General features: G+C 38.3%; 3 protein-coding genes across 7 annotated transcripts; 2 read left to right on the plus strand and 1 right to left on the minus strand.

Annotated features, from left to right (window-relative positions):
* Nucleotides 1-1,022: 1,022 nt before the first annotated feature.
* Nucleotides 1,023-10,177, minus strand: LOC113649794 (pentraxin fusion protein-like). Its single transcript, XM_027157770.2, has 3 exons — nucleotides 10,084-10,177; nucleotides 7,908-7,969; nucleotides 1,023-1,830 (listed from the first exon to the last, which is right to left on the minus strand). The coding sequence occupies exons 2-3, from the start codon at nucleotides 7,963-7,965 to the stop codon at nucleotides 1,202-1,204; spliced, it is 687 nt and encodes a 228-aa protein (XP_027013571.2). The 5' UTR covers nucleotides 7,966-7,969; nucleotides 10,084-10,177; the 3' UTR covers nucleotides 1,023-1,201.
* A 2,717-nt stretch (nucleotides 10,178-12,894) lies between these two features.
* LOC113649797 (pentraxin fusion protein-like) lies at nucleotides 12,895-17,506 on the plus strand. Of its 4 annotated transcripts, none has more exons than XM_047811044.1 (6): nucleotides 12,895-13,302; nucleotides 13,651-13,715; nucleotides 14,415-14,509; nucleotides 16,021-16,026; nucleotides 16,328-16,396; nucleotides 16,663-17,506. In XM_047811044.1, exons 5-6 carry the CDS (start codon nucleotides 16,339-16,341, stop codon nucleotides 17,271-17,273), a joined length of 669 nt encoding a protein of 222 aa, XP_047667000.1. In that variant the 5' UTR covers nucleotides 12,895-13,302; nucleotides 13,651-13,715; nucleotides 14,415-14,509; nucleotides 16,021-16,026; nucleotides 16,328-16,338; the 3' UTR covers nucleotides 17,274-17,506. The 4 variants fall into 4 exon arrangements, with proteins under 4 accessions (XP_047667000.1, XP_047666999.1, XP_047666998.1 ...); XM_047811043.1 differs by having other exon boundaries at nucleotides 14,418-14,509; XM_047811042.1 differs by having other exon boundaries at nucleotides 12,897-13,302; nucleotides 15,980-16,026.
* Nucleotides 17,507-19,284: 1,778 nt separating this feature from the next.
* Nucleotides 19,285-27,394, plus strand: LOC113649795 (pentraxin fusion protein-like). 2 transcript variants are annotated; one of them, XM_027157771.2, is made up of 3 exons: nucleotides 19,285-19,421; nucleotides 21,451-21,512; nucleotides 26,589-27,394. In XM_027157771.2, exons 2-3 carry the CDS (start codon nucleotides 21,455-21,457, stop codon nucleotides 27,215-27,217), a joined length of 687 nt encoding a protein of 228 aa, XP_027013572.2. In that variant the 5' UTR covers nucleotides 19,285-19,421; nucleotides 21,451-21,454; the 3' UTR covers nucleotides 27,218-27,394. The 2 variants fall into 2 exon arrangements, with proteins under 2 accessions (XP_027013572.2, XP_047666995.1); XM_047811039.1 differs by lacking the exon at nucleotides 19,285-19,421 and adding an exon at nucleotides 21,246-21,264.
* The last annotated feature ends 573 nt before the right edge of the window (nucleotides 27,395-27,967 follow it).

Consider the following 27,967-nt stretch of genomic DNA (forward strand, 5'->3'; position numbering starts at 1 on the left):
GTGAAAAGTGAAACCAGAGAATAATGTTTATGCAAATCACAGGAGCTGAAGAATTTAAATATTCAAGAGGTTCAAGTCCAACCAAGTACCAATTCAGTAACAATATAAAGAATAATCTGAATAATTGAGTGGAACTTTGATCTGCAGAACACACTTATTTATTACGTCCACGTTTTAGCTCAGTTTCACCAAGGTATTAATGTCTTTTATTAAGTATTATGACTTTGGGTGACTATTTTCTTCTTGATACCTAAAGTCATCTGATTAAAAGAAAACTCCCCTGGAGTTTGTGTCTGTGATGAAGGTTCAATATGATGCATGCTGACCACATGATGGTGAGGTCACGTAGCAAGAGTGAGATTCTCCAACAGGTTTTAGGTTTTAAATCCATTTATAAACTTAGTTAACAAGAAACTAAGGCTCCAGGACTGAGAAAATAGACTGTCTGGTTTCTAGTGGTAGGATTATCTTGTTACAGCAGATCTCTACACGTACTCAGTGTAGCTTTATAAAAAATGTGACAACTTTATAACAAAATTCAACAGAGAAACTAACAGAATAAACTTCACAGTCAGCCTTTCTCAACTGGAAAGGTTTGTTTTTCTTCATACGGGGTCCACCTTTAATAAGATGTTACACTGTGTGTGTGTTTGTGTTTGTGTGGTTGTGTGTGAGTGATTGTGTGTGTGTGATTGTGTGTGTGTGTGATTGTGTGTGTGTGTGTGTGTGTGTGTGTGTGTGTGTGTGTGTGTGAGTGACTGTGTGTGTGTGATTGTGTGTGTTTGAGCTCATTCACTCCATACTTGGTGTATTTTTAACTTTTCCACATGGCTTTGTGCTCACCAGAGGGCACCAAGTGCTCAATGTTCAAACTTCCTCTCAGCGTGGTTACTGTTTGCAGCAAAAACACTTCAACAGATCAAGTGCTTCACTACTCTGAGGATAAACCAGTGATATTGTGTATTTGATGTGTGGAGAAAAAATAACGAGGTGAAGTAAACTGAACCTTCAGACTCTCAACCTTCAGTATTTTCTCTCAGATGCTTTTTATTTTACAATTCTTTTATTTATTCAGTTTCAGAGTTTCTCCTTTCAGATAAGATGGACATTACTTACAGACACTGATTAGTCAGTAATAATAATAATTAGATACTCAATCACATGCTCAATTATATCAAATAAGATCAAATCAGAAGCTATATCATGTACATGTATTTATCTCGGTGTCTACCTCAGACACCTCAACAACGTTCCCAGAGATATTATACTTGAGAGAATTCCAGTCCAGCACATTCCCACGTACACCCAGGTCTTGATACTCATACAGCTGCTTAATCTGACCTTCACCCAGGACACTGTCCCACATGTGTAGGTCTGTAATTTCACCCACAAAGCTCTGATTTTTGTCAAAGCTGCCCAGAAACGAGTCAGGATCCTGTCCAAGAATAATAGCTCCACCTGGACTTACACTAAACCCGCGTCTGTAGATTTTCAGCATGGTGCGTCGTCCGTTCACCCAAAACGTGGTGACTCCGGTTCCCGACTCCCAGGTGACACACAGGTGAATGGGGACAACAGACAACGGTGGTAGTTTAAAAATAACACCTTCACTACTGCTTCTCAGGTAAAGAGAGTATACTCCTTTCTCCTGCCACACGTTGAGCTCATCAGCTTCACTAGTGCGGTAAGCAAACAGGATGGTCTCACGGTTGTTATTGAGTTCAGAGGCCACACGCATGCAAAGAGTGAAGGCCTCTAAATTCAGAGGTTTCTCTGAAGTGAGCTGCACATAGGCCGTGTCAGTCTCCTGAGGGAACAGCAGCACCTTACCTGTGTTGAAGGGGGAGACATGAAAATATTATTTAAATATTAAATCCTTTTCCTTCAAGTTGGCAGTTATTAGGTCCCTCATTAAGAAACCTAATTTAGATCCTAATGAACTATAAAATTACAGACCTATTTCACAGCTATTTAGTTTATGTCTAAAATATTAGAAAAGGTTGTGTCTGTTCAACTGAGCTCCATCTTACTGGAGAACAATATCTTTGAAGAGTTTCAGTCAGGTTTCAGGCCCCATCATAGCACATGCTTCAGGCCAATTTGACCTATTTTTAAATTCTTAAAACACAGAAACATTACTTATTGGTCCAAAAACCGGTACACAGAAGTTCTTACAATGTAACTTTTATTTAGAGTGATGTACTGTTACTACTAGCTCGAGAGTGAAAGACCTGGGTCTTTATTAGACAGCAACTTGTCTTTAAAATCATATCACCCATATTACAAAAACAGCCTTCTTCCACCTTAGAAATATTGCCAAGCTGAGAAACATCCTGTCTGTATCTGATGCTAAGAAGCTAGTTCATGTAATGCATTACAATAGTCCAGTCTAGAGGTCATGAAAATGCAGCTGCAGAGTTGTCATATCGTACCAGGACAAGAAAGTATGACCATATAACCCCAATTTTATCATCTCTACACTGGCTACCTGTTAAGTTTAGAATTGATTACAAACTGCTGCTACTTACGTACAAGGCTCTTAATGGTTTAGCTCCCATGTATCTAACTAGTCTTCTAACACGTTACAATCCTTCACGCTCTCTGAGATCACAAACTGAAGGAATTCTGGTAGTTCCCAAAATATACTAATATATGTCAAAATATACTAAAGGTGGTTGTAAAAGCGAGACCCGCAACATCCTCCCCAAACCAGCAGAGGGAACCCTCATTCGAGTTTTAGCCACTACCAGTTTTTTCAGGTATTTAAGCCAAGCACATGTTACTGTTATGTTACTGCAAAATATTATTCCTCTGTGTTGATACCAAGCCATTTGTTTATAGTATTGTTCTGACCGTGTTTTGACTTTTTCTTTCTTTTCGACTATGATTTTTGACTTACTGTTTATTGGATTATTTCAACTGTGTTTTTCAGGTTTTGACCCTCTTCTGTTTTTGGAAGAACTTTACCCACCTACTGCTATGGACTGGAATGGTAACCTATCCACAGTGAACATGGGGAACCCATGCAGCTGGGGTGGACACAAATAAAAGAGGTGGAACAACAGCATCGTCGTCAGCTTCAGCTATGCTATTATTTCAGCCAATCTGGACACACCTGTTCCATCTGCCCAGAGAAAACCTCTTGCGTGATTTCTAAGGTGGCTTGGTCTTTCTCCACACCCAATTTCACAATTTTGTTGCAGTTATGTTATGCTCATGAAGTGTCCTGTGTTAGAGCTCTAATTGATTCCGGTGCTACAGTTTACCTGATTGGCTGAAACCTTGTTGAACAACTGTGACTGCCCACCAAGCCATGCCTCACTCTACTCTGTGTCACTGCCGTGAACAACCAACCTATCGTAGAAGACTACCTCACACACCAAACCACCCTATTCACTAAATGGTGACCACTCTACACAAACTAAGGTAAAGTTTTGTGTTCTGCAAGGTTCTGTTATCCCTATATATGCTAACCCTTGGTGCAATTATTCGTAATCATGGTATTGGCTTCCACTGTTATGCTGATGACACACAGCTATATGTTTCAGCTCAGTCAGATGTGAGTCACCAGCTTAATAACATTGAAGATTGTGTGAATAGACAGTGGATGCTTCCTCCTGTTAGTATGATGGAGGTAGTATGATGAAATCTGATGTAATTAAATGATGCAGAAACACTAGTTCATGCACTTGTTACCTCTAGGTTGGATTTGTCATATTCTGCGGCTCACTTGGGTGTGAAACAGCCACTTTCGGGTCGGCAGCCATCTTGGCTGTGGCACTTCCGGGTTAATACCACTTTATACTCCACCAGACTATTTAAGCACGCTGACTGTGGACACTCTTTGCCAGATTGTCTCTTCATGTAATCATGTTACCGCTTGTGCATGCCTTTTTCGACCAGTAAGTTTCAGTTTTGTTTTTGACAGCTTTCCGTGTTGGATTTCGGCCGGGTGTGTTCCAAACCGTGGATTTTCCTTTTTGCAGACTTTTTCAGCTCAAGGTTTGAATATATTGGATGGATTATATTTGTTTCTTTGCTTCGGAGGACCAAAAGTCTTTGTTGAATTATTCATTTGTTTATCCTTGACATTTTTACTGTTTCCTGGACTCACCCTTCTTGATTTTTCTGTCAGGTCTGTTTTTTTGTTTGTGGAGCCCTATCATCATATTATCTTGTCGAGGAGCATTTTGTTTTGACCTGTTATTTCTGTTAGCCCTGTGACTGATTTATTCAGTCTTGTATGTTCCTGCTATTTTTACCGAACATTCCCCTAATTAAACTATTTGACTGGAAGTCTTTTGCTTTCTGCATTTTTGGGTCCATTCCACCCTGCACCCTGACAGTACAATCTGGCCAATCATGGACTCAGCAGAAGCACCAGACTTGCCTACCATTCTCTCAAACCTATTGCAATCTTCTGCAGCTCATGAAAAGCAGTTATAGGATCTCACCAAAGCCACTCATGAACTCATTTGGCGCGTTGGCTCTCTCTCCAGTCCTGCTGCCCCAGCTCCCACTCCGCCCGAAACTCCTCTAGTCATGCCCCCGGTCCGAGAGCCACATCTGCTACCCCCAGAACGCTTCAGTGGTGAACGAGGATTGTGCCGAGCCTTCCTCATGCAATGTGCTGTCATCTTTGAGCGCTTTTTCCTCTGAGTGCTCCAGAGTGGCCTACATTATCTCCCTCCTGTCTGGCAAGGCAAAGTTGTGGGCCACTGCCAAATGGGAACCACAGTCGCCCCCCATCTGCTCCGCAGTGTAAGCTCTCCCCTCAGAACTACGACACTAGACACTAGCTAGACACGGCCCGGGCACTGTTTGAGACTGTACAGGGAGGCTGTTCAATGGCAGAGTATGCGGTTGGTTTCTGCACAGCGGTGGCTGATAGCGGATGGAACCCGACGGCCCTCTATGATGCCTTCTATCGAGGTCTCTCTCCTGAGCTTAAGAACGAACTCGCTGCTCGGGAGCTACCCCATGGATTGGATGGAAGGGCTGAGAGAACTCCTCAATGTGTCTGGAGAAATACCCCTCGTCCCAGCTTTTCTCCTCCGCCACCATCCCCACAACCCTCTGCCATACCCATGGAGATCGGTCGGTGGCATATTCCAGCCAGTGAGAAGGAGTGACGCATGGTCAACGGACGATGCCTATACTGTGGGCAGGCTGGGCACATGGCCTTCTCTTGTCTGGCAAAAGGTCGGGCTCGCCATTGAGCAAGGGGGCAGTGGTGAGCCGACAGCTTTCAGTTCCTTCCAAGCCTCTTCTCAAGCTTCAGATCACGCTTGGCGGCCTTTTTGGATTCAGGAACTGACTCACAATTCATGGACCGTGAACTGGTACATCAACTAGGCATTGAGACTGAACGTTTGCCATGTGCACTTGACTTTCGAGCCCTGGATGGTCATATCCTCCATCAGGCCACTCATTGCACCAAGCTGCTCCAAGTTACCATAGCAGAGCATCATCATGACAGGCTGTAATTTCTGGTCATTGCTTCCCCTCAGACACCTATCATGTTGGGCTTCCCTTGGCTTTGCCAACACAACCCTCATCTGGACTGGAGCAGTGGGTGTGTCCTCAAGTGGGGTACCCATTGTCAATCTCATTGTCTCCGGCCTCCTGCACCCAGTTCCTCCTCTGATCCCAATGATTCTCCGGACCTCAGCTCAGTGCCATCAGTTTACCATGACCTCAAGAGGGTTTTCAGTAAAGTGCAGGCCTCCTCTTTACCCCCCCACCGACCATTCAATTGCGCCATTGATCTCCTTCCTGGGACTTCTCCTCCTCATGGTCGTCTATTCAGCCTCACCGGGCCAGAGAGGGAAGCCATGACTGCGTACATTCAGGAATCATTGGCTGCCGGTCTTATTCGTTCGTCCTCCTCCCTGGCTAGTGCCCGTTTCATTTTTGTCAGTAAGAATGATGGTTTACTAAGACCATGCATTGACTATCGGGCACTTAATGCCATAACTATAAAGAACCGTTACCCACTGCCTCTTATGTCTTCAGCTTTTGAAGTGCGAGTTTCATGTCACCCAGACCACCTTCCTGGGGTTTGTCCTTTCAGTAGGCAGCATCCAGATGGATCCGGGTCATATTATGGCGGTCAAGGATTGGCCACATCCTAGGTCATGCAAGGAGCTTCAAAGATTCTTAAGGTTTGCCAACTTTTACCGGCGGTTTATACGGGGCTTTAGTGCAGTAGCCACTCCCCTTCATCGGCTCACCTCCACTCTTCAGACCTTCAATTGGAGCTCACAGGCCGAGCTGGCCTTTAATAGGCTCAAGGAGCTCTTCACCTCACCTTCACCTATTGACTCTACCTGATCCAGCCTTCCAGTTTATCATTGAAGTGGATGCATATAATCAGGGAGTTGGAGCCGTTCTCTCTCAGAGGTCATCCAAGGACAATCGGGTGCACCCTTGTGCCTTCTTCTCTTGCCGTCTCACCCCGGCAGAACGGAACTATGCCATTGGGGACCTGGAGCTTCTGGCTGTGAAACTCGCCCTTGAGGAGTGGTGTCACTGGTTGGAGGGGGCTAATCAAACTTTCATTGTTTGGACTTACCACCGCAACTTGGAATATCTCAGAACAGCCAAACGCTTGAACGCACGCCAATCTCGCTGGGGCCTCTTCTTTGGCCGTTTTAACTTCACCCTGCCTTATTGCCCAGGATCCAAGAACGGTATACCAGATGCCCTTTCACGCTTACACTCCCCAGAAGAGGAGGATTATACCACCAAATAAGTCCTACATCGGTAATCGTCCGGATTTTTCAACTGGACATCTAAAGGAGGGTCCGACAGGCCACATCTGGGCAAGCCATTCACAGCAATTGTCCTGCAAAGACTTTTTGTTCCCAATAACCTACGCTCCCAGGTTCTCGAGGAGTGTCATTGCTCACCTTTGTTTTGTCACCCTGGTGTGTCCTGTACCTTGGCGACCATTCAACAGCGTTTCTGGTGGCCATTTGTTTATTTGCTTTTTATGAATAGCTTTTCTTAGGTAAAGGAGCAGATCTGGAGGGTTCATGGTCATAGAGTGTTTGGTGAACTGGGATGTCTGGATGTTGCCTCCTTACCACCCTCACAAGTCACTCAGGTTTACAGACTGTGGAGTGGTGGGACGCTTTACATCCCAGGAATTTGAATTGAATTGAATATTGTAAATGTAAAAAATGTCATTTGTCTACAACAGTTTATAATACTGCAACCAAAAGCTCCTGAGGAACTAATGGGTCATGGTAAACTCTGAGTTCTGACCCAACACTAATTCCTTCCTGCATGACCATACATGTATTGTGTAGAGATTATATGCTTTGTGTGTTTGAATAAACTCTACACCTTCTGCCTCTGAGGGTTCCTTACACCATTATGTTTATCTGGTCTCATCAGAATAAAACACATTTTGTCACATGGTTGGCAGGTTTGGACTTTTTTCTGGAGAAAAGGTTTAAAATTCACTCATAAAAAGCCCAAGTTTAAATTGTAGAAAGAAAATATTTAAACAAGACTAAACAATATCAATGGATATGGTTCCATGATACAGCTGATATTATTGAAATTCATTTATCCCTCTCTCCTAATCAATGCCTTTCAATAATTAAGATCCTATACATTTATAAACTCTTTGAGATCCAAGACGTGAAGAACCTGGTACAAAACCAGCTGCTCTTTATTTGGTGTTAATCAGATTTATTTAATTGATGACTTCTGTATAAGAAGAACTTTTGAATATGATTCATTCTGAGCACATTCACATGACATATTATTAAAAGTTCTGCCTCGTAACACAACCAGGTAATTGTAAGTTACCACCTTTAATGTTCTACAGCAACCAACAACATTCTTATGAAAACAAATCAGAGACATTTTAAGAAAGAACGTTAATAAAAACTTACGTTTTAGAGCTGAATTCAGAGCCGGAAGAAGCAACAGCACCACAAACACAGTCTTCATCTTACTGTGTGGCAGAAATTAAATCAATAATAAATACATAAAAAAGTATTACAAATCGTTATATCTTCATTCACACACACACATGGACACACACACACACACACACACACACACACACACACACACACACACACACACACACACACACACAGAGAGAGACACACAGACACAGACACACAGACACACACACACACACACACACACACACACACACAGACACACACACACACACACAGAGACACACACACACACACACACACATTGCTGCAGATATTTACATTTTCTTAATGAATACACATACTGTCCCACATTAAGCCTGTGCTTCAGACTCAGGTTTCAGACTCAGGTTTGTCGCAGTCATTTTCACCTCTCAAAGTTTCTCTATCTATCAGATTCATGTGAACATCTGTGCAGGGTTTACTGTGATGATGGGAGAAGATGTATTGCAATCAAACTTTAATGAACAAAACTCTGAGTTTTAGTCTGAAGTTGTATGTCTTAGTATTAATCTGGTAACACAGTAGTTTTTTGGTAGATGTTGTTTGCCCACAAATGTTAACTCAGAACAGTAAACATTTCACAATTTGTCACTAGTGTAAACAGTTCATTCAACTCTTCACTCAATAACATTGACATTTCTCATCGTGTGTTAAAAGTTGCCACATAACCTTCATATATCCTTCTTTGGAAAAGATTTTGGGAATTTTTTTTTTGTAGTTTTTTAGGCTATATTTTATTCTAAATAACAAAGTATAAAGTATTAAATGTGCAATATTTTGAAAAACATGCAATATTACCATCTTTTTATACATTTTGTTTTGTATATACTGTATATTATATTATGTTTCTATTCTTTTTATATATTTACATTTTATTACTCTTGGCTGCAGTAACAGTGAAATTTCCCCATTGTGGAACGAATAAAGGTATATCTTATCTTATCTTATCTTATCTTATCTTATCTTATCTTATCTTATCTTATCTAAACTTAACTTATCTTATCTTATCTTATAATCTGCTGACCATCCAGTGATAACATTAGACCATTGTGCTAAATTAGATCACTGAAATAAACATTTTAAAATATTATGTTTCTGGATCCGCCCTGCGATGGGTTGGCACTCCGTCCAGGGTGTATCCTGCCTTGATGCCCGATGACGCCTGAGATAGGCACAGGCTCCCCGTGACCCGAGGTAGTTCGGATAAAGCGGTAGAAAATGAATGAATGAATGAATGAATGTTTCTGGGTCCTTCAGTTTTTCTGACATTTTAAAATATATTTCTGAAAAACTCCATTCTCAGTTCAGCTGTTGGTCTGTCTGTCTGTCCACATTTGCTAAGATTACTGCATTGTTAACTGTTACAGTTAATTACACTTTAAAAGTTTTTTATTTCAAAAATAAAATAACGACAAAAGGTTTAAAATTCATACGAGAGTATGTTGTTATACATTATTAATACATTTACATTTACAATATTTAGCAGACCCCCTTATCTCATTTTTATGCAACTAAGCAACTGAGGGTTAAGGTCTTTGCTCAGGGGCCCAGCAGTGGCAGCCTGGTGGAGGTGGGAATCAAACTCACAACCTTCTGATTGGTAGTCCGGCACCTTAACCACTAGGCTACCACATATTTCTTTTCTTATAAATAACTAAATACAAAATTTAATATTATTTAATATTATTTACTGACCAGTAACTGAATCTATAAGTACAGTACTGTATGGAAATCAGTAATTAGAGCATTCATTATAAAAATACAGTGTATTGCTATAGAACACAGTTTAATAAAGACGAAGTTTAATACAATAAAACAGCACAGTGTTAATGTTATATAATGTTAATGTAGGATATTTGCTAATTACACCATGGACTGTAGACACTGATTACAGCAGTATTCCTGTGACAATATAAGTGACTGGAAACACAGCTATCAGTATTTTACTGTAAAGTTTACCAACGTAGCCTCTAATCTGATTTGGTTTTATTGTCATTACTGAAGCAATAATCTTAACACTGCAGTCTCCTGTGACAGAAATGAATCTTACGATACAACACCAGCATTAACCAGGTTGTTATGCTACAATAACAGAATCCCAAATTGAACAAATACTTACTTTCTTGTGCAACACCTGCTGCATAAGAGAAACACAGCATGTGATGTGAAGGTCCAGAGATAACTACATCTATCTGGGGTGGGTAGATATCAGATCATCAGCTGCTGTGAGCTTGTGTCATATTTCACCAGGGTTTAAAGTCTAAAAGGCTGATTATGAAACACAGATTTGTGAAGTGTTTCTAAATGTCAAATCAAACATGATAATACATTTGGTTCCACTTGCAGAAAGAACCAGAAATAATCATCTTCAGTTAAAAGACGTTAAACTGACATTAAGTGTCTGGTTCAGAACTAAACATTGTCCTAAATCAGCAGAAATAAGGGTGTGAATTTATAATAAATTAATTAATAATGATAAATAATAATTAAACATATTTCAAATCTCAGACTAATCAAAATTTCAGATTATTCAATGTTTATTTTTACATTATTATAATGATTAGAATTATATACATTTTAAATAAATATTTTAACATTTATTTTAAACTTTAATTGTATTTATTATTTATTTATTTTTACTTTTATTATTATTATTATTATTATAGATTTATTTTCTGTTTTCTCTCTTCTCTTTATTATACTTTTGTAAATCTGCTTTGAGACCATGTGAATTGTTAAAAGTGCTATAAAAATAAATGAAATTTGAAATTTAACCTTCAATTTCAGTCACATTATTAAAATTTTGATTATTTTACTTCTCCAATGGTTGTTATTTTTTATTTGTTTTGATTTGTTCTTTTTCACAATGTAAATCATTTCAGCTCTATTTTAAGTGTGTGAAGGTTGATATCATTTCATCCTCCCCAGTATTCTTACCTGCATATTGAATAAAATTCATCCCTTATTGGACCTACATCAAATATTACAATCAGTCACAGGGGAAAAAAAAAGCTGAGTTATTTATATAAGTTTGGCACAAAATTTAATTTGTATAGCACTCATAACAATGGACATTGTCTCAACGCAGCTTGGCAGATTTGTATAGCATTTTAAACTGAAATGTTGTGACAGTCATGAGGTTAATTACTAAGCCACAGTAATATCAACACCTAAATGAACGTCCTGTGTTACAGGGTTAAATACAACAGTATGTTCACGGTGTGTGTGTGTGTGTGTACACTTTGGATGGGTCAAATGCAGAGAACAAATTATGAGTATGGCTCACCATACTTAGCCGTATGTCACTTTCACTTTCATATATATATATACTTGCCCCTTAGCGACACATGTTTTCGGATTGCGTAGGAAACCTTACGCGCCCCCACTGAGTGTATCTTAATTTACACGAGGTCGTGTTGGAAACACAAGATCAACTATTAAAAGTTGGTCTTACCTTGAACGCAGGTGTCCTTCGAAGTCCCCTCGGTCTTCTAACAAAGGATCCTCTCCAAGGTCTTCTACTTAAACTATTGTTTGAATCTTTAAATGAAGGAGGCAGACTTAGACCTTTTTGTCTTTTCAGGATCCTCACAATGGGAGGCCTTGTTTTTATTAAAAGTAGTGTAATACAAATAGGTGTGTGTAATATATGTAAAATAAAAAGAAAACGATTACAAATAAAAACTTCCTTCAAATAATCAAACAGTACTAGAATAAGTAAAAGGTGTTAAGATGCAAAGATTATAACAAACCAAGAAACACTCTCCAAGTGTAAACTTGCATTTGTTCTATGCTGCACCTAAAGTATAACATGCACTAAGGCTGCTTACAATAGAATGCACACTCAATGTGATTCAAGGCAGGCTTTTATACTTTTTTACTGTGGCCAAATTTGGCTGTCAGGTTTGGTTGGCTTTGTGCCTTTTAGATGGCTACCATCTTATTCCATAAATACTTCTCGGTTTCCCAAACATATCTCACCAACCGACTCTGTGTGTGCTGCTAATGTCTTTTCTTTTCTAACCTCACGGTTAACACTTCTGTATGTGGTCATACTTCCTGCAACTTCTCAGGCTGTGATTATATAGAACTGAAGCTTTCTTTCGCCATGGAATTTGACAGCAAGCTATAAAACACTGCACGTGCAGATCACACGAATACACAGAAGGCTTTACTTTTAACAGCAGGCCTTGAAACACGTGTGTGCAGATACTCTCAGTAATGAGACGTCATGTCACACATCATTTTGAACAAAGAACCAAACATTTAAACATTTCTGTATTTAAAACCAGCTCCATTCTGAGTGTGAGTGTGTTCATTGGTTATTTGTCACACTGTATTCCAGTAGGATAGCCACATGCTGAGGAAGGATCATAAGTATGTGCACCCTCTTACAGTGTTCTTCCCTCCTGCAGTCATACACTGTATGTGTTGTAACCAGTTTAAGGTATTGTCTTGTATGACTTTATTCTACAATGGTGTTTGAACTGATGTGGTTTGGTCAGACATACGGCTCTCTATACAGACTTCATGTGAATGTTTGTTCTTAACTATTGTATCTGCTGTCGTTTCCAGCAGAAGCTTTGTTCTCTTCAGTAATGAGACCTGGAGACAAACAGAAAGCTGCAGGTTCATATGGAGGTTTTACTGTGTAGAATATTGACTAGCTTTTGATATCATCACTAAAATGACGTGTAGACTGAGGCGTGTAGGATGAAACTGCACATCCTAATATCGCTCCTGAACCTGAAGGCGGCTTAAAGAAGAGCACAAGCACAGAAAGGAGCTGAAAAAACAGTGAAAGTGTTGACTTGAGACGAATGACTCACTTAATGACACAACGTTCAGAATCAGAATCAGATCACCAAAGTGTGTGCACATACAGCAGGAGTGTGTTGTGGTTTTTAAGGTACTCAGAGTTAAAGAGTCAATTTATTCATTCATTCAGCTCAATATAGTGTATTTAATGAGAAACTGTGATTTTTTTTAGTGAGGTGTTTTTTTTTTTTTTACTGTATCACGTGTTCGCACGTGTTTTTCTCCGGTTGCCAAGTGACGCCTGTGAAGTCACAGATCTAGAACAGATTTAGAAGCGAACAGAACTGACACCAAGTAGTAAAAAAAAGAATGCGGAGCTTTCAGAAAGCTTTTGTATGTCGAGAGAGTAAAGTGTTTTTGTTGTAGTTACTCTTAAAAATGAGTAATCGCATTAAGGAAATTCCACGGCGCTACCTGCTGTTAGCCGCCGGAGCTACAGCTGCAACAGTCGGCTATTATTGTTACGCTAAAGGGGATGATAAAAAAAAAAATACAGCAAAAATGAAGCCCACCACCGAAGGTACAACTATATCTCAGTTCTGGTGTAAACTTGCAGAGCTCAGTCTCCTTTATGAAAACATGAATTCAGTAGATTTGTTCAGTTCCTCCTGAGCTAGTAGCTGTTAGCCGGATTGTGACATCACAGTCTGTGTTCATGTACATGGTTTATAAATGTGAATAAAATGTGTGTCATTAATCATTAGGCCACAGTGCACATGTACATACTGAACATCACTAAAGTCTTTATTCTGTTTGAATGAATAATTTATATATTTACATCATTAATAATTCAACACTTCAGTTATAGATGATGTTGTGTTTATTTATTACAATATTACAGTATTATGTTTATTGTGTTTATACCCAGTGTATGATCAGACCACAGAACCATCTCTGGTTCGACACTCAGAGGTTGTTCAGGACCAGATGATGGTAAGTTTGTTCTGTTCATATCTTTAAATATATACTAAACATTTACAGTCTCTAACTAAAAGCAGAACTGCAGCTTCACATTTACACCATTCACACTCTAATGTGTCGTTACACTCTAAATGTCACACACTGGACATTTAGTGTTTAGAAATGTTTAAGAAACTTCAAGCTACAATTTGTCATAAGATCCATTTGAAACAGTTATTTTTGTGAAAGTAATGAAGACATTATTGCACATTTTCATCAATTTCCCAGTAAAAAACTGTCAGCTATGGGCCAGAAAATTAGGTACAGTGCAAATAAAACAAATATGTCCATTTAGAAGCTTTATACATGAAATAATGTTTTGACAAAAACAGGACGAACTTGGTACCAGAAAGAGATCTGAGTGATGAAAAGACAAAGAGATGTGACACTGCATGTGAAAGAACGATAGAATAAGAAAAGAAAAGAAAAAGAATGAAGAAATGAAGAAAAAAGAATCAATGAAATGATTAAATGAACAAATTTGTTTAATTAAGAAATAAATTGATTTGTAAGAGAAATGAATGGATGTGTTTCTCTGGAACGTTCATTTGAATCAGTCAGTCAGTCCATCAGCTAGTCAGGAAAAGTGTCTCTTGGTGTCTGTCAATTTGATTCCATTTTTAATTAAATTTATCTGTTTGGCGCTTTTAAACAATTCACATTGTCTCAAAGCAGCTCAAAGAAGAGACGATCGGGCCAAGAACTCGGAACACTGGGAGCTCCGGAGTGACATGTATAGCTCGACAGAGAGAGAGAAAAATTGTTAGGTATGACTGTAATCATTTGATGGACAATGTAAATTATGTGTAAAGTGCAGACAGTGATTCCATCAAGACTAGCTATTGCATCATAAATAAAAGGCTAGAGCCAGAAGGTGACACAGACATGACAGCTTCCTGGGATGTAAAGCGTCCCACCACTCCAGAGTACACCCCTCCCATTTTAGTAAATATTTTATTATATTATCTTTTCATGTGACAACACTGAAGACATAACACTGTGCCCCAATGCAAAGTAGAGAGTGTACAGCTTGTATAACAGTGTACATTTGGTGTCCCCTCAAAATAACTCAACACACAGCCATTAATGTCTAAACTGATTGACACAAAAGTAAGTACACCCCTAAGTGAAAATGTCCAAATTGGGCCCAAAATGTCAATATTCAGTGTGGCCACCATTATTTACCAGCACTGCCTTAACCCTCTCGGGCATGGAGTTCACCAGAGCATTAAAGGTTGCCACAGGAGTCCTCTTCCATTCCTCCATGAGGACATCTCAGAGCTTCCCACAAGCCATCAGACTCAATAACTGAACTGAACTGTACTGAGCACAACAAGCACACGCACACCAACTGTATGGACTGCACAGACCTACACCATATACACACACTTCCATTATACATCCATCAAACTGTTTACACGATGTTTTACACACTGTTTTTTGCTCTTTGCACATTCTGTCTCACTTTTCAGTTGTTTGCTGTTTTGCACAATACTTTACATTACCTCATGTAACTGCTGCTATAACACTGTGTTCATTCCAGTATTTCTGCACACGTTATATTGATTGTATTATGGCTTGTGTTAGTATTCATAGATTAAATAGTAGAAGTAGATTAAAAACCTAGGGTTTGCTTCTTGTTTTCTAGTTTCTGTTCCCTTGCTTTGGTCTTTATGAGAAAATATTTAATATTTATATTTAATATTAATATATATAATATTTAATGATACTGGAAAAAAGTTTTTGTAAAACACAATGGTCTGTGTAATCCATGTCTTATATTTATAGTAAATATGATTCCTGTTCCTTATCTCAGGAACAGAAGGTCTGCAATACCTTAGATATTCTGCCAAATGCTGTAAATGTAAATGTATTCAGCTGGGTTTTTTATGACTTCCAGGATTATTGATGAATTTTATTTGGTCATTATTCAACATGGCTGCCAGTAGTAAAGCCTGGGTGTGTAAACACACCTCACTGTTCATCTGTTTAATGATAGTTTATAAAAGTCTGACATCCACCTCTGTATAAATATACACCATTTTATTGTGTTCCTTTGTAGTTCCCTGGAAGTCTTATAGATCCTTGTTCCATGGATTTCTCCTCCTTATATGTTTGTTTTTCTCATTCCTTCACTGCACTAACTAACTAGTTCTAACATTTTGACATATGTAACAACAAATACCTGTGTGCTGACACACCTGCAAAATAACATATAAATGCTCGCTGATCTCGAGGTGCTGCATTTTCACCTCACGCTGATCTTCTTCTTCTAAAGGAAAAGGTAAGTACCCGTTAGTTTAAATTACTGCCTTGAACATAGAGTTGAACATACAAGTTAAACAGCTGCAACAGTGTTTTAATGTGTTGTACAAAAAAGAACTAATCTTTTAATAAAAATTTAAACACCTGCATTATTATTATTATTATTATTATTATTATTATTATTATTATTATTATTATTATTTTGTGTTGTATCAAAAGAGAAATATGACAAGATCTCATGTTGTATAAGTTTTATGTTTGTTGCACAAATTAGTTATGCTATAATTATATCTTTTATTTGCCAATGTATTTAATGAAAGTTCACAGCAAGATGAATTCAGGAATCATCGCCTTGTTGTTGCTCCTGTCTCTGGCATTAGCCAATTGTGGTAAGCTGCTTTTTAAATTTTTTTTGTTTTTTTATGTTTTCTTTCTTTTCTTTTTTATCTATTAATATTAGATTTTAATGTTTTATGAAAAGCAAATTATAATTCAAAAATAAAAAAAACTGATAAATGAATGAGAAGATGACGAATGTTTGAATAAATCTACAGGAGCTTCGTACATCACCAGGACATTACGAGCTGTAATGATCACATTAATCACTAATAAGTTAATCACTAATTCACAACTGTATTGTGTTTTTCTCTACTAGGTAATGTGCTGCTGTTCCCTCAGGAGACTGACACGGCCTATGTGCAGCTCACCCCAAAGAAACCTCTGAATTTACAGGCTTTCACTCTTTGCATGCGTGTTGCTTCTGAACTCAATAACAAGCGTGAGACCATCCTGTTCGCTTACCGCACTAGTCAAGCTGACGAGCTCAATGTATGGCAGGAGAACGGAGTATACGCTCTTTATCTGAGAAGCAGTCATGAATGTGTTACGTTTAAACTACCGCCACTGTCTGTTGTCCCCATTCACCTGTGTCTCACCTGGGAGTCGACAACCGGTGTCACCGTGTTTTGGGTGAACGGACAACGCACCATGCTGAAAATCTACAGACGCGGGTTTAGTGTAAGTCCAGGTGGAGCTATTATTATTGGACAGGATCTTGACTCGCTTCTTGGCAGCTTTGACAAAAATCAGAGCTTCGTGGGTGAAATTACAGATGTACACATGTGGGACAGTTTCCTGGGTGCAGGTCAGATTAAGCAGCTGTATGAGGATCAGTGTCATGCTCCCAGGGGAAATGTCCTGGACTGGAATTCTCTGGAGTATAAAATCAATGGGAATGTTGTTCAGGTGTCTGGGCCAGAAGCCTAGCTTTAAAAGTCACTTTGTCTGACATCTGCTTCTACGTTTCTCTTTGTTCATTTCCATTTCCAATCATATATGTAATTATTAATACTGACTAATTAATGCATGTAATTATTTTTAGAATAATATCCGTTATCTGTGTTTATTTTTAGTTTTCCTTTTTTTTCCATATCTAACTTTAAATGTGTGCATCATAAAAGTTTTGTTGGAGGAATTCTTTGAATAAATCCTACAAAATATTTTGGGCTTGTGTTTATTTAAGAAGTCATCTTGAGCAATGATGGCAATATTGTGTTGATATGACCACACCAGGTCACTGTAACCATAGCAACAAGGACTGGCTTAGTGCTTTTTAAAAGTTAGTCAGGCTGAATATTAACCTGTAATACATTTTTCATTAGTGTTGTAATGTTGTGTGAACATCGTTTGGTCCTGGACGAGTCTGAGGATCAACTTTATCAGTTTACTTGAATGCAGCGTAATGATTTATAATCACACTTTCCAGGTTAATCATTATGTCACCCAGGTGAGTCTGGTTCCTCTCAGTGTTTCTTCCTCATCTCGACTCCAGGAGCTTTTCCTCACCGTTCTCGTCTCTGGCTTGCTTATTACAGACAAATCTAAAGCTATATCTGGATTTCTATCTCCACATGTGTAAGAATATAAATAACATTAATGTACATTAAACTGCATGAAACAGGTTGATGACCAAACAGTTGATGTCTGTAGTAATTCTAATCGATTCACATGAGATAAGGTATCTCTGTATACTGATGTATTTATTAACAAATCAAAAGCACTTTTATTTGTCGCTCTGGATAACGGCCATATTCTGTAAAAGTAAACATCTCAAAGATCAGCAATAACAAGTTTGTAAAGTAAACCTGGGCTCATGAGGTTTCACTTGACTAAACATTCTCCTAAGTGTCTTCATGCTGAAGTTGAAACTAAACCTAATTATGGAATGTGAAAAAGTTTGAACATGCTACAAGGGCAGGCAGTAATTAGTAGCAGTTCTGTTGTATTTGTATGTTACCTGACTGTTGTATTTAACCCTGTAACACAGGACGTTCATTTAGGTGTTGATATTACTGTGGCTTAGTAATTAACCTCATGACTGTCACAACATTTCAGTTTAAAATGCTATACAAATCTGTCAAGCTGCGTTGAGACAATGTCCATTGTTATGAGTGCTATACAAATTAAATTTTGTGCCAAACTTATATAAATAACTCAGCTTTTTTTTTCCCTATGACTGATTGTAATATTTGATGTAGGTCCAATAAGGCATGAATTTTATTCAATATGCAGGTAAGAATACTGGGGAGGATGAAATGATATCAACCTTCACACACTTAAAATAGAGCTGAAATGATTTACATTGTGAAAAAGAACAAATCAAAACAAATAAAAAATAACAATCATTGGAGAAGTAAAATAATCAAAATTTTAATAATGTGACTGAAATTGAAGGTTAAATTTCAAATTTCATTTATTTTTATAGCACTTTTAACAATTCACATGGTCTCAAAGCAGATTTACAAAAGTATAATAAAGAGAAGAGAGAAAACAGAAAATAAATCTATAATAATAATAATAATAATAATAATAATAATAATAATAATAATAAAAGTAAAAATAAATAAATAATAAATACAATTAAAGTTTAAAATAAATGTTAAAATATTTATTTAAAATGTATATAATTCTAATCATTATAATAATGTAAAAATAAACATAGAATTATCTGAAATTTTGATTAGTCTGGGATTTGAAAAATGTTTCATTGCTTTTATATCATTATTAATTAATCTATTATAAATTCACACCCTGATTTCTGCTGATTTAGGACAATGTTTAGTTCTGAACCAGACACTTAATGTCAGTTTAACGTCTTTTAACTGAAGATGATTATTTCTGGTTCTTTCTGCAAGTGGAACCAAATTTATTATCATGTTTGACTTGACTTTTAGAAACACTTCACAAATCTGTGTTTCATAATCAGCCTTTTAGACTGTAAACCCTGGTGAAATATGAAACAAGCTCACAGCAGCTGATGATCTGATATCTACCCACCCCAGATAGATGTAGTTATCTCTGGACCTTCACATCACATGCTGTGTTTCTCTTATGCAGCAGGTGTTGCACAAGAAAGTAAGTATTTGTTCAATTTGGGATTCTGTTATCGTAGCATAACAACCTGGTTAATGCTGGTGTTGTATCGTAAGATTCATTTCTGTCACAGGAGACTGCAGTGTTAAGATTATTGCTTCAGTAATGACAATAAAACCAAATCAGATTAGAGGCTACGTTGGTAAACTTTACAGTAAAATATTGATAGCTGTGTTTCCAGTCACTTATATTGTCACAGGAATACTGCTGTAATCAGTGTCTACAGTCCATGGTGTAATTAGCAAATATCCTACATTAACATTATATAACATTAACACTGTGCTGTTTTATTGTATTAAACTTTGTCTTTATTAAACTGTGTTCTATAGCAATACACTGTATTTTTATAATGAATGCTCTAATTACTGATTTCCATACAGTACTGTACTTATAGATTCAGTTACTGGTCAGTAAATAATATTAAATTTTGTATTTAGTTATTTATAAGAAAAGTAATATGTGGTAGCCTAGTGGTTAAGGTGCCGGACTACCAATCAGAAGGTTGTGAGTTTGTTTCCCACTTCCACCAGGCTGCCACTGCTGGGCCCCTGAGCAAGGCCCTTAACCCTCAGTTGCTCAGTTGTATAAAAAATGAGATAAGGGCATCTGCTAAATGATTTAAATGTAAATGTATTAATAATGTATAACAACATACTCTCGTATGAGTTTTAAACCTTTTTAAGTAAAGAGCAGGAACTTTACTTTGTCGATTATTTTATTTTTGAAATAAAAATATTTTTAAAGTGTAATTAACTGTAACAATTAACAATGCAGTAATCTTAACAAATGTGGACAGACAGACAGACCAACAGCTGAACTGAGAATGGAGTTTTTCAGAAATATATTTTAAAATGTCCCAGAAACTGAAGGATCCAGAAACATAATATTTTAAAATGTTTATTTTAGTGATCTAATTCAGCACAATGGTCTAATGTTATCACTGGATGTTCAGCAGATTATAAGATAAGATAAGTTTAGATAAGATAAGATAAGTTAAGTTTAGATAAGATAAGATAAGATAAGATATACCTTTATTCGTCCCACAATGGGGAAATTTCACTGTTGCTGCAGCCAAGAGTAATAAAATGCAAATATATAAAAAGAATAGAAACATAATATAATATACAGTATATACAAAACAAAATGTATAAAAAGATGGTAATATTGCACGTTTTTCAATATATCTGTTATTGCACGTTTAATACTTTATACTTTGTTATTTAGAATAAAATATAGCCTAAAAAACTACAAAAAAACAAAACAAAACAATTCCCAAAATCTTTTCCAGAGAAGGATATGTGAAGGTTATGTGGCAACTTTTACCACACGATGAGAAATGTCAATGTTATTGAGTGAAGAGTTGAATGAACTGTTTACACTAGTGACAAATTGTGAAATGTTTACTGTTAACTTTCGTGGGCAAACAACGTCTACCAAAAAACTACTGTGTCACCAGATTAATACTCAGACATACAACTGGTTATCTGCCTTCTCACACTCCAAAGTCTGTTCATCTTTATCACAGACACAAATGTTAGATGGTTAAGATGAAACATTATTTCTCAGTCTTCTCACACCACATTGTTTGTATCCTGTATAAAGAAATGCCTAAAAACCTTTTTTGTTCATGAGTTTTGTTCATTAAAGTTTGATTGCAATACATCTTCTCCCATCATCACAGTAAACCCTGTAGAGATGTTCAGATGAATGTGATACACAGAGAAACTTTGAGAGGTTAAAATGTCTGCGACAAACCTGAGTCTGAAACCTGAGTCTGAAGCACAGGCTTAATGTGGGACAGTGTATGTGTATTCATTAAGAAAATGTAAATATCTGCAGCAGTGTGTGTGTGTGTGTGTGTGTGTGTGTGTGTGTGTGTGTGTGTGTGTGTGTGTGTGTGTGTGTCTGTCTGTCTGTCTGTGTGTCTCTCTGTGTGTGTGTGTGAATGAAGATATAACGATTTGTAATACTTTTTTATGTATTTATTATTGATTTAATTTCTGCCACACAGTAAGATGAAGACTGTGTTTGTGGTGCTGTTGCTTCTTCCGGCTCTGACTTCAGCTCATAAACGTAAGTTTTTATTAACGTTCTTTCTTAAAATGTTTCTGATTTGTTTTCATATGAATGTTGTTGGTTGCTGTAGAACATTAAAGGTGGTAACTTACAATTACCTGGTTGTGTTACGAGGCAGAACTTTTAATAATATGTCATGTGAATGTGCTCAGAATGAATCATATTCAAAAGTTCTTCTTATACAGAAGTCATCAATTAAATAAATCTGATTAACACCAAATAAAGAGCAGCTGGTTTTGTACCAGGTTCTTCACGTCTTGTTGGATCTCAAAGAGTTTCTAAATGTATAGGATCTTACTTATTGCAGTCTTACAAAGCATGTAATCTCTACACAATACATGTATGGTCGGGTCTTTATTAGCAATCATTTGAAGACTTTAGCAGGAAGGAATTAGTGTTGGGTCAGAACTCAACACTAGAGTTTACCATGACCCATTAGTTCCTCAGGAGCTTTTGGTTGCAGTATTATAAACTGTTGTAGACAAATGACATTTTTTACATTTACATTATTCAATTCAATTCAAATTCCTGGGATGTAAAGCGTCCCACCACTCCACAGTCTGTAAACCTGAGTGACTTGTGAGGTTGGTAAGGAGGCAACATCCAGACATCCATGTTCACCAAACACTCTATGACCATGAACCCTCCAGATCTGCTCCTTTACCTAAGATAAGCTATTCATAAAAAGCTAAACTAAACAAATGTGCTTTTATCCTGGACTTAAACACTGAGACTGTGTCTGAGACCCGAACACTAATTGGAATTCTGTTCCATAACTGTGGGGCTCTGTGAGAAAAAGCTCTGCCCCCTGCTGGAGACTTTTGTACTTGAGGTACCAACAAATATCCTGCACCTTTTGATCAAAGTAGGTGTGATGGATCATAAAAACCAGAAGATCTCTGTGGTACTGTGGTGTGAGACCATTAAGTGCTTTATAGGTCATTAATAGTTTTTTATTAATCGATTTGAAACTTGACTGGGAGCCAATGCAATGAGGATAAGATGTGTGATACGGTCATATCTTCTGGTTCTAGTTAGGACTCTAGCTGCTGTGTTCTGGACTAACTGGAGCTTGTTTATGCTCCTAATGGAACATCCAGACAGTAAAGTATTACAATAATCCTGTCAGGGTGCAGGGGGGAATGGACCCAAAAATGCAGAAAGCAAAAGACTTCCAGTCAAATAGTTTAACTATGGGAATGTTCGGTAAAAATAGCAGGAACATACAAGACTGAATCAATGAGTCACAGGGCTAACAGAAATAACAGGTCAAAACAAAATGCTCCTCGACAAGATAATATGACAGGGCTCCACAAACAAAAAACAGACCTGACAGAAAAATCAAGAAGGGCGAGTCCAGGAAACAGTAAAAATCTCAAGGGAAAACAAATGAATGATCCAACAAAGACTTTTAGTCCTCCGAAGCAAAGAAACAAATATAATCCAACCAAGATATTCAGCTTGGGCTCAAAATATCTGCAAAAAGGAAAATCCACGGTTTGGAACACACCCGGCCGAAATTCAACACGGAAAGCTGTCAAAAACGTAACTGAAACTTACGGGTAGAAAAAGGCATGCACGAGCGGTAACAGAGGATTGGAGAGACAATCTGGCAAAGAGTGTCCACAGTCAGCATGCTTAAATAGTCTGGCGGAGTATAAAGTGGTATTAACCCGAAAGTGCCACAGCCAAGATGGTGCCGACCCGGAAGTGGATGTTACACAGCCGAGTGAGCCGCAGAATATGACAAATCCAACCTAGAGGTAACAAATGCATGAACTAGTGTTTCTGCATCATGTAATTACATCAGATTTCATCATACTACCTCCATCATACTAACAGGAGGAAGGATCCACTGTCTATTCACACAATCTTCAATCTTATTAAGCTGGTGACTCACATCTGACTGAGCTGAAACATATAGCTATGTTTCATCAGCATAACAGTGGAAGACAATACCATGATTACGAATAATTGCACCAAGGGGTAGCATATATAGGGAGAACAGAACCTTGCAGAACACAAAACTTCACCTTAGTTTGTGTAGAGTGGTCACCATTTAGTGAATAGGGTGGTTTGGTGTGTGAGGAAGCCTTCTACGATAGGTTGGTTGTTCACAGCAGTGACACGGAGTAGTGTGTGGCATGGCTTGGTGGGCAGTCGCAGCTGTTCAACCAGGTTTCAGCCAATCAGGTAAACTGCAGCACCGGAATCAATTAGTGCTCTAATGACATCAGATTTCATCATACTACCTCCATCATACTAACAGGAGGAAGCATCCACTGTCTAATGTCCTTCACACAATCTTCAATCTTATTAAGCTGGTGACTCACAACTGACTAAGCTGAAACATATAGCTGTGTGTCATCAGCATAACAGTGGAAGCCAATACCATGATTACGAATAATTGCACCAAGGGGTAGCATATATAGGGAGAAAAGCAGTGGTCCTAAAACAAAACCTTGCAGAAAACCAAACTTTACTTTAGTTTGTTTAAAGTGGTCACCATTTAGATCTGTACGAACTGATATTGATCTGTCAAATAAGACCCAATCTAAGAGAGGGCTGTTCCTTTAACACCAACAACATGTTCTAGCCTATCAAATAGAATAGAATGGTCAATGGTATCAAAGGTGCACTAAGATCAAATACTGTAACTGTTGATCTCATTCTAACCCTCATATTAAATAGAGAAAATATAGTCACAATGTCTTAATTAGTATCTATTTCTAGCCACAATCTTATTTCATTTACATTGCTCTCTGGACACAATATTTACAATTTACCACGTAACCGTGTTAAACATATTTTTACATCCACTACTGCAGAGAGATTTACCAACAGACTCCCAGAATTATCATCCATGATTCGATCACCATATGACCCACAGATTTTCATCAGGTGACTGACTATTTAGAGTCAGTGTTTCACTTTACCCTAAATATTGTAGCTCCACTAAAAAGGAAAGTAATTAGAGAGAGAAAAATCAAAGAAAAATCACATCCTGGTACAATGACAGCACAGACTTTAAAACAATCAGCTGGAAATTAGAATGTAAATAGCATTAAACTAAATTATCAGTATTTCAGTTTGCATAGATGGAAAGCCTTCCCTAACCCTAACCCTAACCCTCCATGGCTCTGCTCTCAGGGATGGTTAATGGATATACACTGCACTTCGGGGGCATTGTGTTGGGCAAGAGCTCATTGATTGCAGCCTCCTGTGCGATGTGGGGATAGCCTTGAAGCTTTTTCTTTGTCAGGGATTTCCTTGAAGTCTTGATACATTCGACAGGAATATTTTTGGTGAGCTGGGATTCAGGGCTTTTTATTGAGGTAGTCAGACAGTGGTGTGTCAGGGGATTTTGCATGCAGTGTGCCAGAGAGTGTGATGACCAATGGATAAGTTGCCTGTTTCGCCAGGAGAGCTGAGGGTCATGTATATGTAACCAGGGGAGGCCCAAGATGATGGGGTTTGCGGGTGTAGAAATAATGTAAAAGGATATTTCCTCCTGATGAAATAATCCGATTTTGAGAGTGAATAGAGTGGTTTGGTGCATGAGGTAGTCTTCTACGATAGGTTGGTTGTTCACGGCAGTGACACAGAGTAGAGTGAGGCATGGCTTGGTGGACAGTCGCAGTTGTTCAACGAGGTTTCAGCCAATCAGGTAAACTGCAGCACCGGACTCAATTAGAGCTCTAACACAGGACACTTCATGAACATAACATAACTGCAACAAAATTGTGAAATTGGGTGTGGAGAAAGACCAAGCCACCTTAGAAATCACACAAGAGGGTTTCTATGGGCGGATGGAACAGGTGTGTCCAGGTTGGCTGAAGTAATAGCATAGCTGAAGCTGACGACGATGCTGTTGTTCCACCTCTTTTATTTGTGTCCACCCCAGCTGCATGGGTTCCCCATGTTCACTGTGGATAGGTTACCATTCCAGTCCATAGCAGTAGGTGGGTAACATTCTTACAAAAACAGTAGAGGGTCAAAACCTGAAAAACACAGTTGAAATAATCCAATAAACAGTAAGTCAGAAATCGTAGTCGAAAAGAAAGCAAAAGTCAAAACACGATCAAAACAATACCATAAACAAATGGCTTGGTATCAACACAGAGAAATGATATTTTGCATTAACATAACAGTAACATGTGCCTTGCTTAAATACCTGTAAAAAACTGGTAGTGGCTAAAACTCGAGTGAGGGTTCCCTTTGCCGGTTTGGGGAGGATGTTGCGAGTCTTGCTTTTACAACCACCTTTAGTATATTTTGACATTCTGGGAACTACCAGAAGTCCTGCGGTTTGTGATCTCAGAGAGCATGAAGGATTGTAACGTGTTAGAAGACTAGTTAGATACATGGGAGCTAAACCATTAAGAGCCTTGTATGTAAGTAGCAGCAGTTTGTAATCAATTCTAAACTTAACAGGTAGCCAGTGTAGAGATGATAAAATTGGGGTTATATGGTCATACTTTCTTGTCCTGGTCAAGCAGCTGCATGACCTCTAGACTGGACTATTGTAATGCATTACATGAACTAGCTTCTCAGCATCAGATGCAGACAGGATGTTTCTCAGCTTGGCAATATTTCTAAGGTGGAAGAAGGCTGTTTTTGTAATATGGGTGATATGATTTTAAAGACAAGTTGCTGTCTAATAAACACCCAGGTCTTTCACTCTCGAGCTAGTAGTAACAGTACATCACTCTAAATAAAAGTTACATTGTAAGAGCTTCTGTGTACCGGTTTTTGGACCAATAAGTAATGTTTCTGTCTTTTAAGAATTTAAAAATAGGTCAAATAGGTCAGAAGCATGTGCTATGATGGGGCCTGAAACCTGACTGAAACTCTTCAAAGATATTGTTCTCCTCTAAGATGGTGCTCAGTTGAACAGACACAACCTTTTCTAATATTTTAGACATAAACGAAATAGATGTGAAATAGGTCTGTAATTTGATAGTTCATTAGGATCTAAATTAGGTTTCTTAATGAGGGGCCTAATAACCGCCAACTTGAAGGAAAAGGATTTACTATTTAAATAATCTTTTCATGTCTCCCCCTTCAACACAGGTAAGGTGCTGCTGTTCCCTCAGGAGACTGACACAGCCTATGTGCAGCTCACTTCAGAGAAACCTCTGAATTTACAGGCCTTCACTCTTTGTATGCGTGTTGCTTCTGAACTCAATAACGACCGTGAGACCATCCTGTTCGCTTACCGAACTAATCAAGCTGATGAGCTCAACGTGTGGCAGGAGAAAGGAGTATACTCTCTTTACCTGAGAAGCAGTGGTGAAAGTGTTATCTTTAAACTACCACCGCTGTCTGTTGTCCCCATTCACCTGTGTGTCACCTGGGCGTCGAGAACCGGAGTCACCGCCTTTTGGGCGAACGGACGACGCACCATGCTGAAAATCTACAAACGCGGGATAAGTGTAAGTCCAGGTGGAGCTATTATTCTTGGACAGGATCCTGACTCATTTCTGGGCAGCTTTGACAAAAATCAGAGCTTTGTGGGTGAAATTACAGATGTACATATGTGGGACAGTGTCCTGGGTGCAGGTCAGATTAAGCATCTGTATGAACTTCAAGACCTGGGTGTACGTGGGAATGTGCTGGACTGGAATTCTCTCAAGTACAAAATCTCTGGGAACGTTGTTGAGGTGTCTGAGGTAGACACCGAGATAAATACATGTACATGATATAGCTTCTGATTTGATCTTATTTGATATAATTGAGCATGTGATTGAGTATCTTATTATTATTATTATTACAGACTAATCAGTGTCTGTAAGTAATGTCCATCTGATCTGAAAGGAGATACTCTGAAACTGAATAAATAAAAGAATCGTAAAATAAAAAGCATCTGAGAGAAAATACTGAAGGTTCAGTTTACTTCACCTCGTTATTTTTTCTCCACACATCAAATACACAATATCACTGGAATATCCTCAGAGTAGTGAAGCACTTGATCTGTTGAAGTGATTTCGCTGCAAACAGTAACCACGCTGAGAGGAAGTTTGAACATTGGGCACTTGGTGCCCTCTGGTGAGCAGAAAAGCCATGTGGAAAAGTGAATAAAACACCAAGTATGAAGTGAATGAGCTCAAACACACACAATCACACACACACACACACACACACACACACACACACACACACACACACACACACACACACACACACACACAAAGCTACACTGAGTACGTGTAGAGATCTGCTGTAACAAGATAATACTACCAATAGAAACCAGACAGTTTAATTTCTCAGTCCTGGAGCATTAGTTTCCTGTTAACTAAATTGATAAATGGATTTAAACCCGAAAACCTGTTGGAGAATCTCACTCTTGCTACGTGACCTCACCATCATGTGGTCAGCATGCATCATATTGAACCTTCATCACAGGCACAAACTCCAGGGGAGTTTTCTTTTAATCAAATGACTTTAGGTAT

This window comes from Tachysurus fulvidraco, chromosome 3, assembly GCF_022655615.1.
Source record: "Tachysurus fulvidraco isolate hzauxx_2018 chromosome 3, HZAU_PFXX_2.0, whole genome shotgun sequence".
Taxonomy (NCBI): Eukaryota; Metazoa; Chordata; class Actinopteri; order Siluriformes; family Bagridae; genus Tachysurus; species Tachysurus fulvidraco.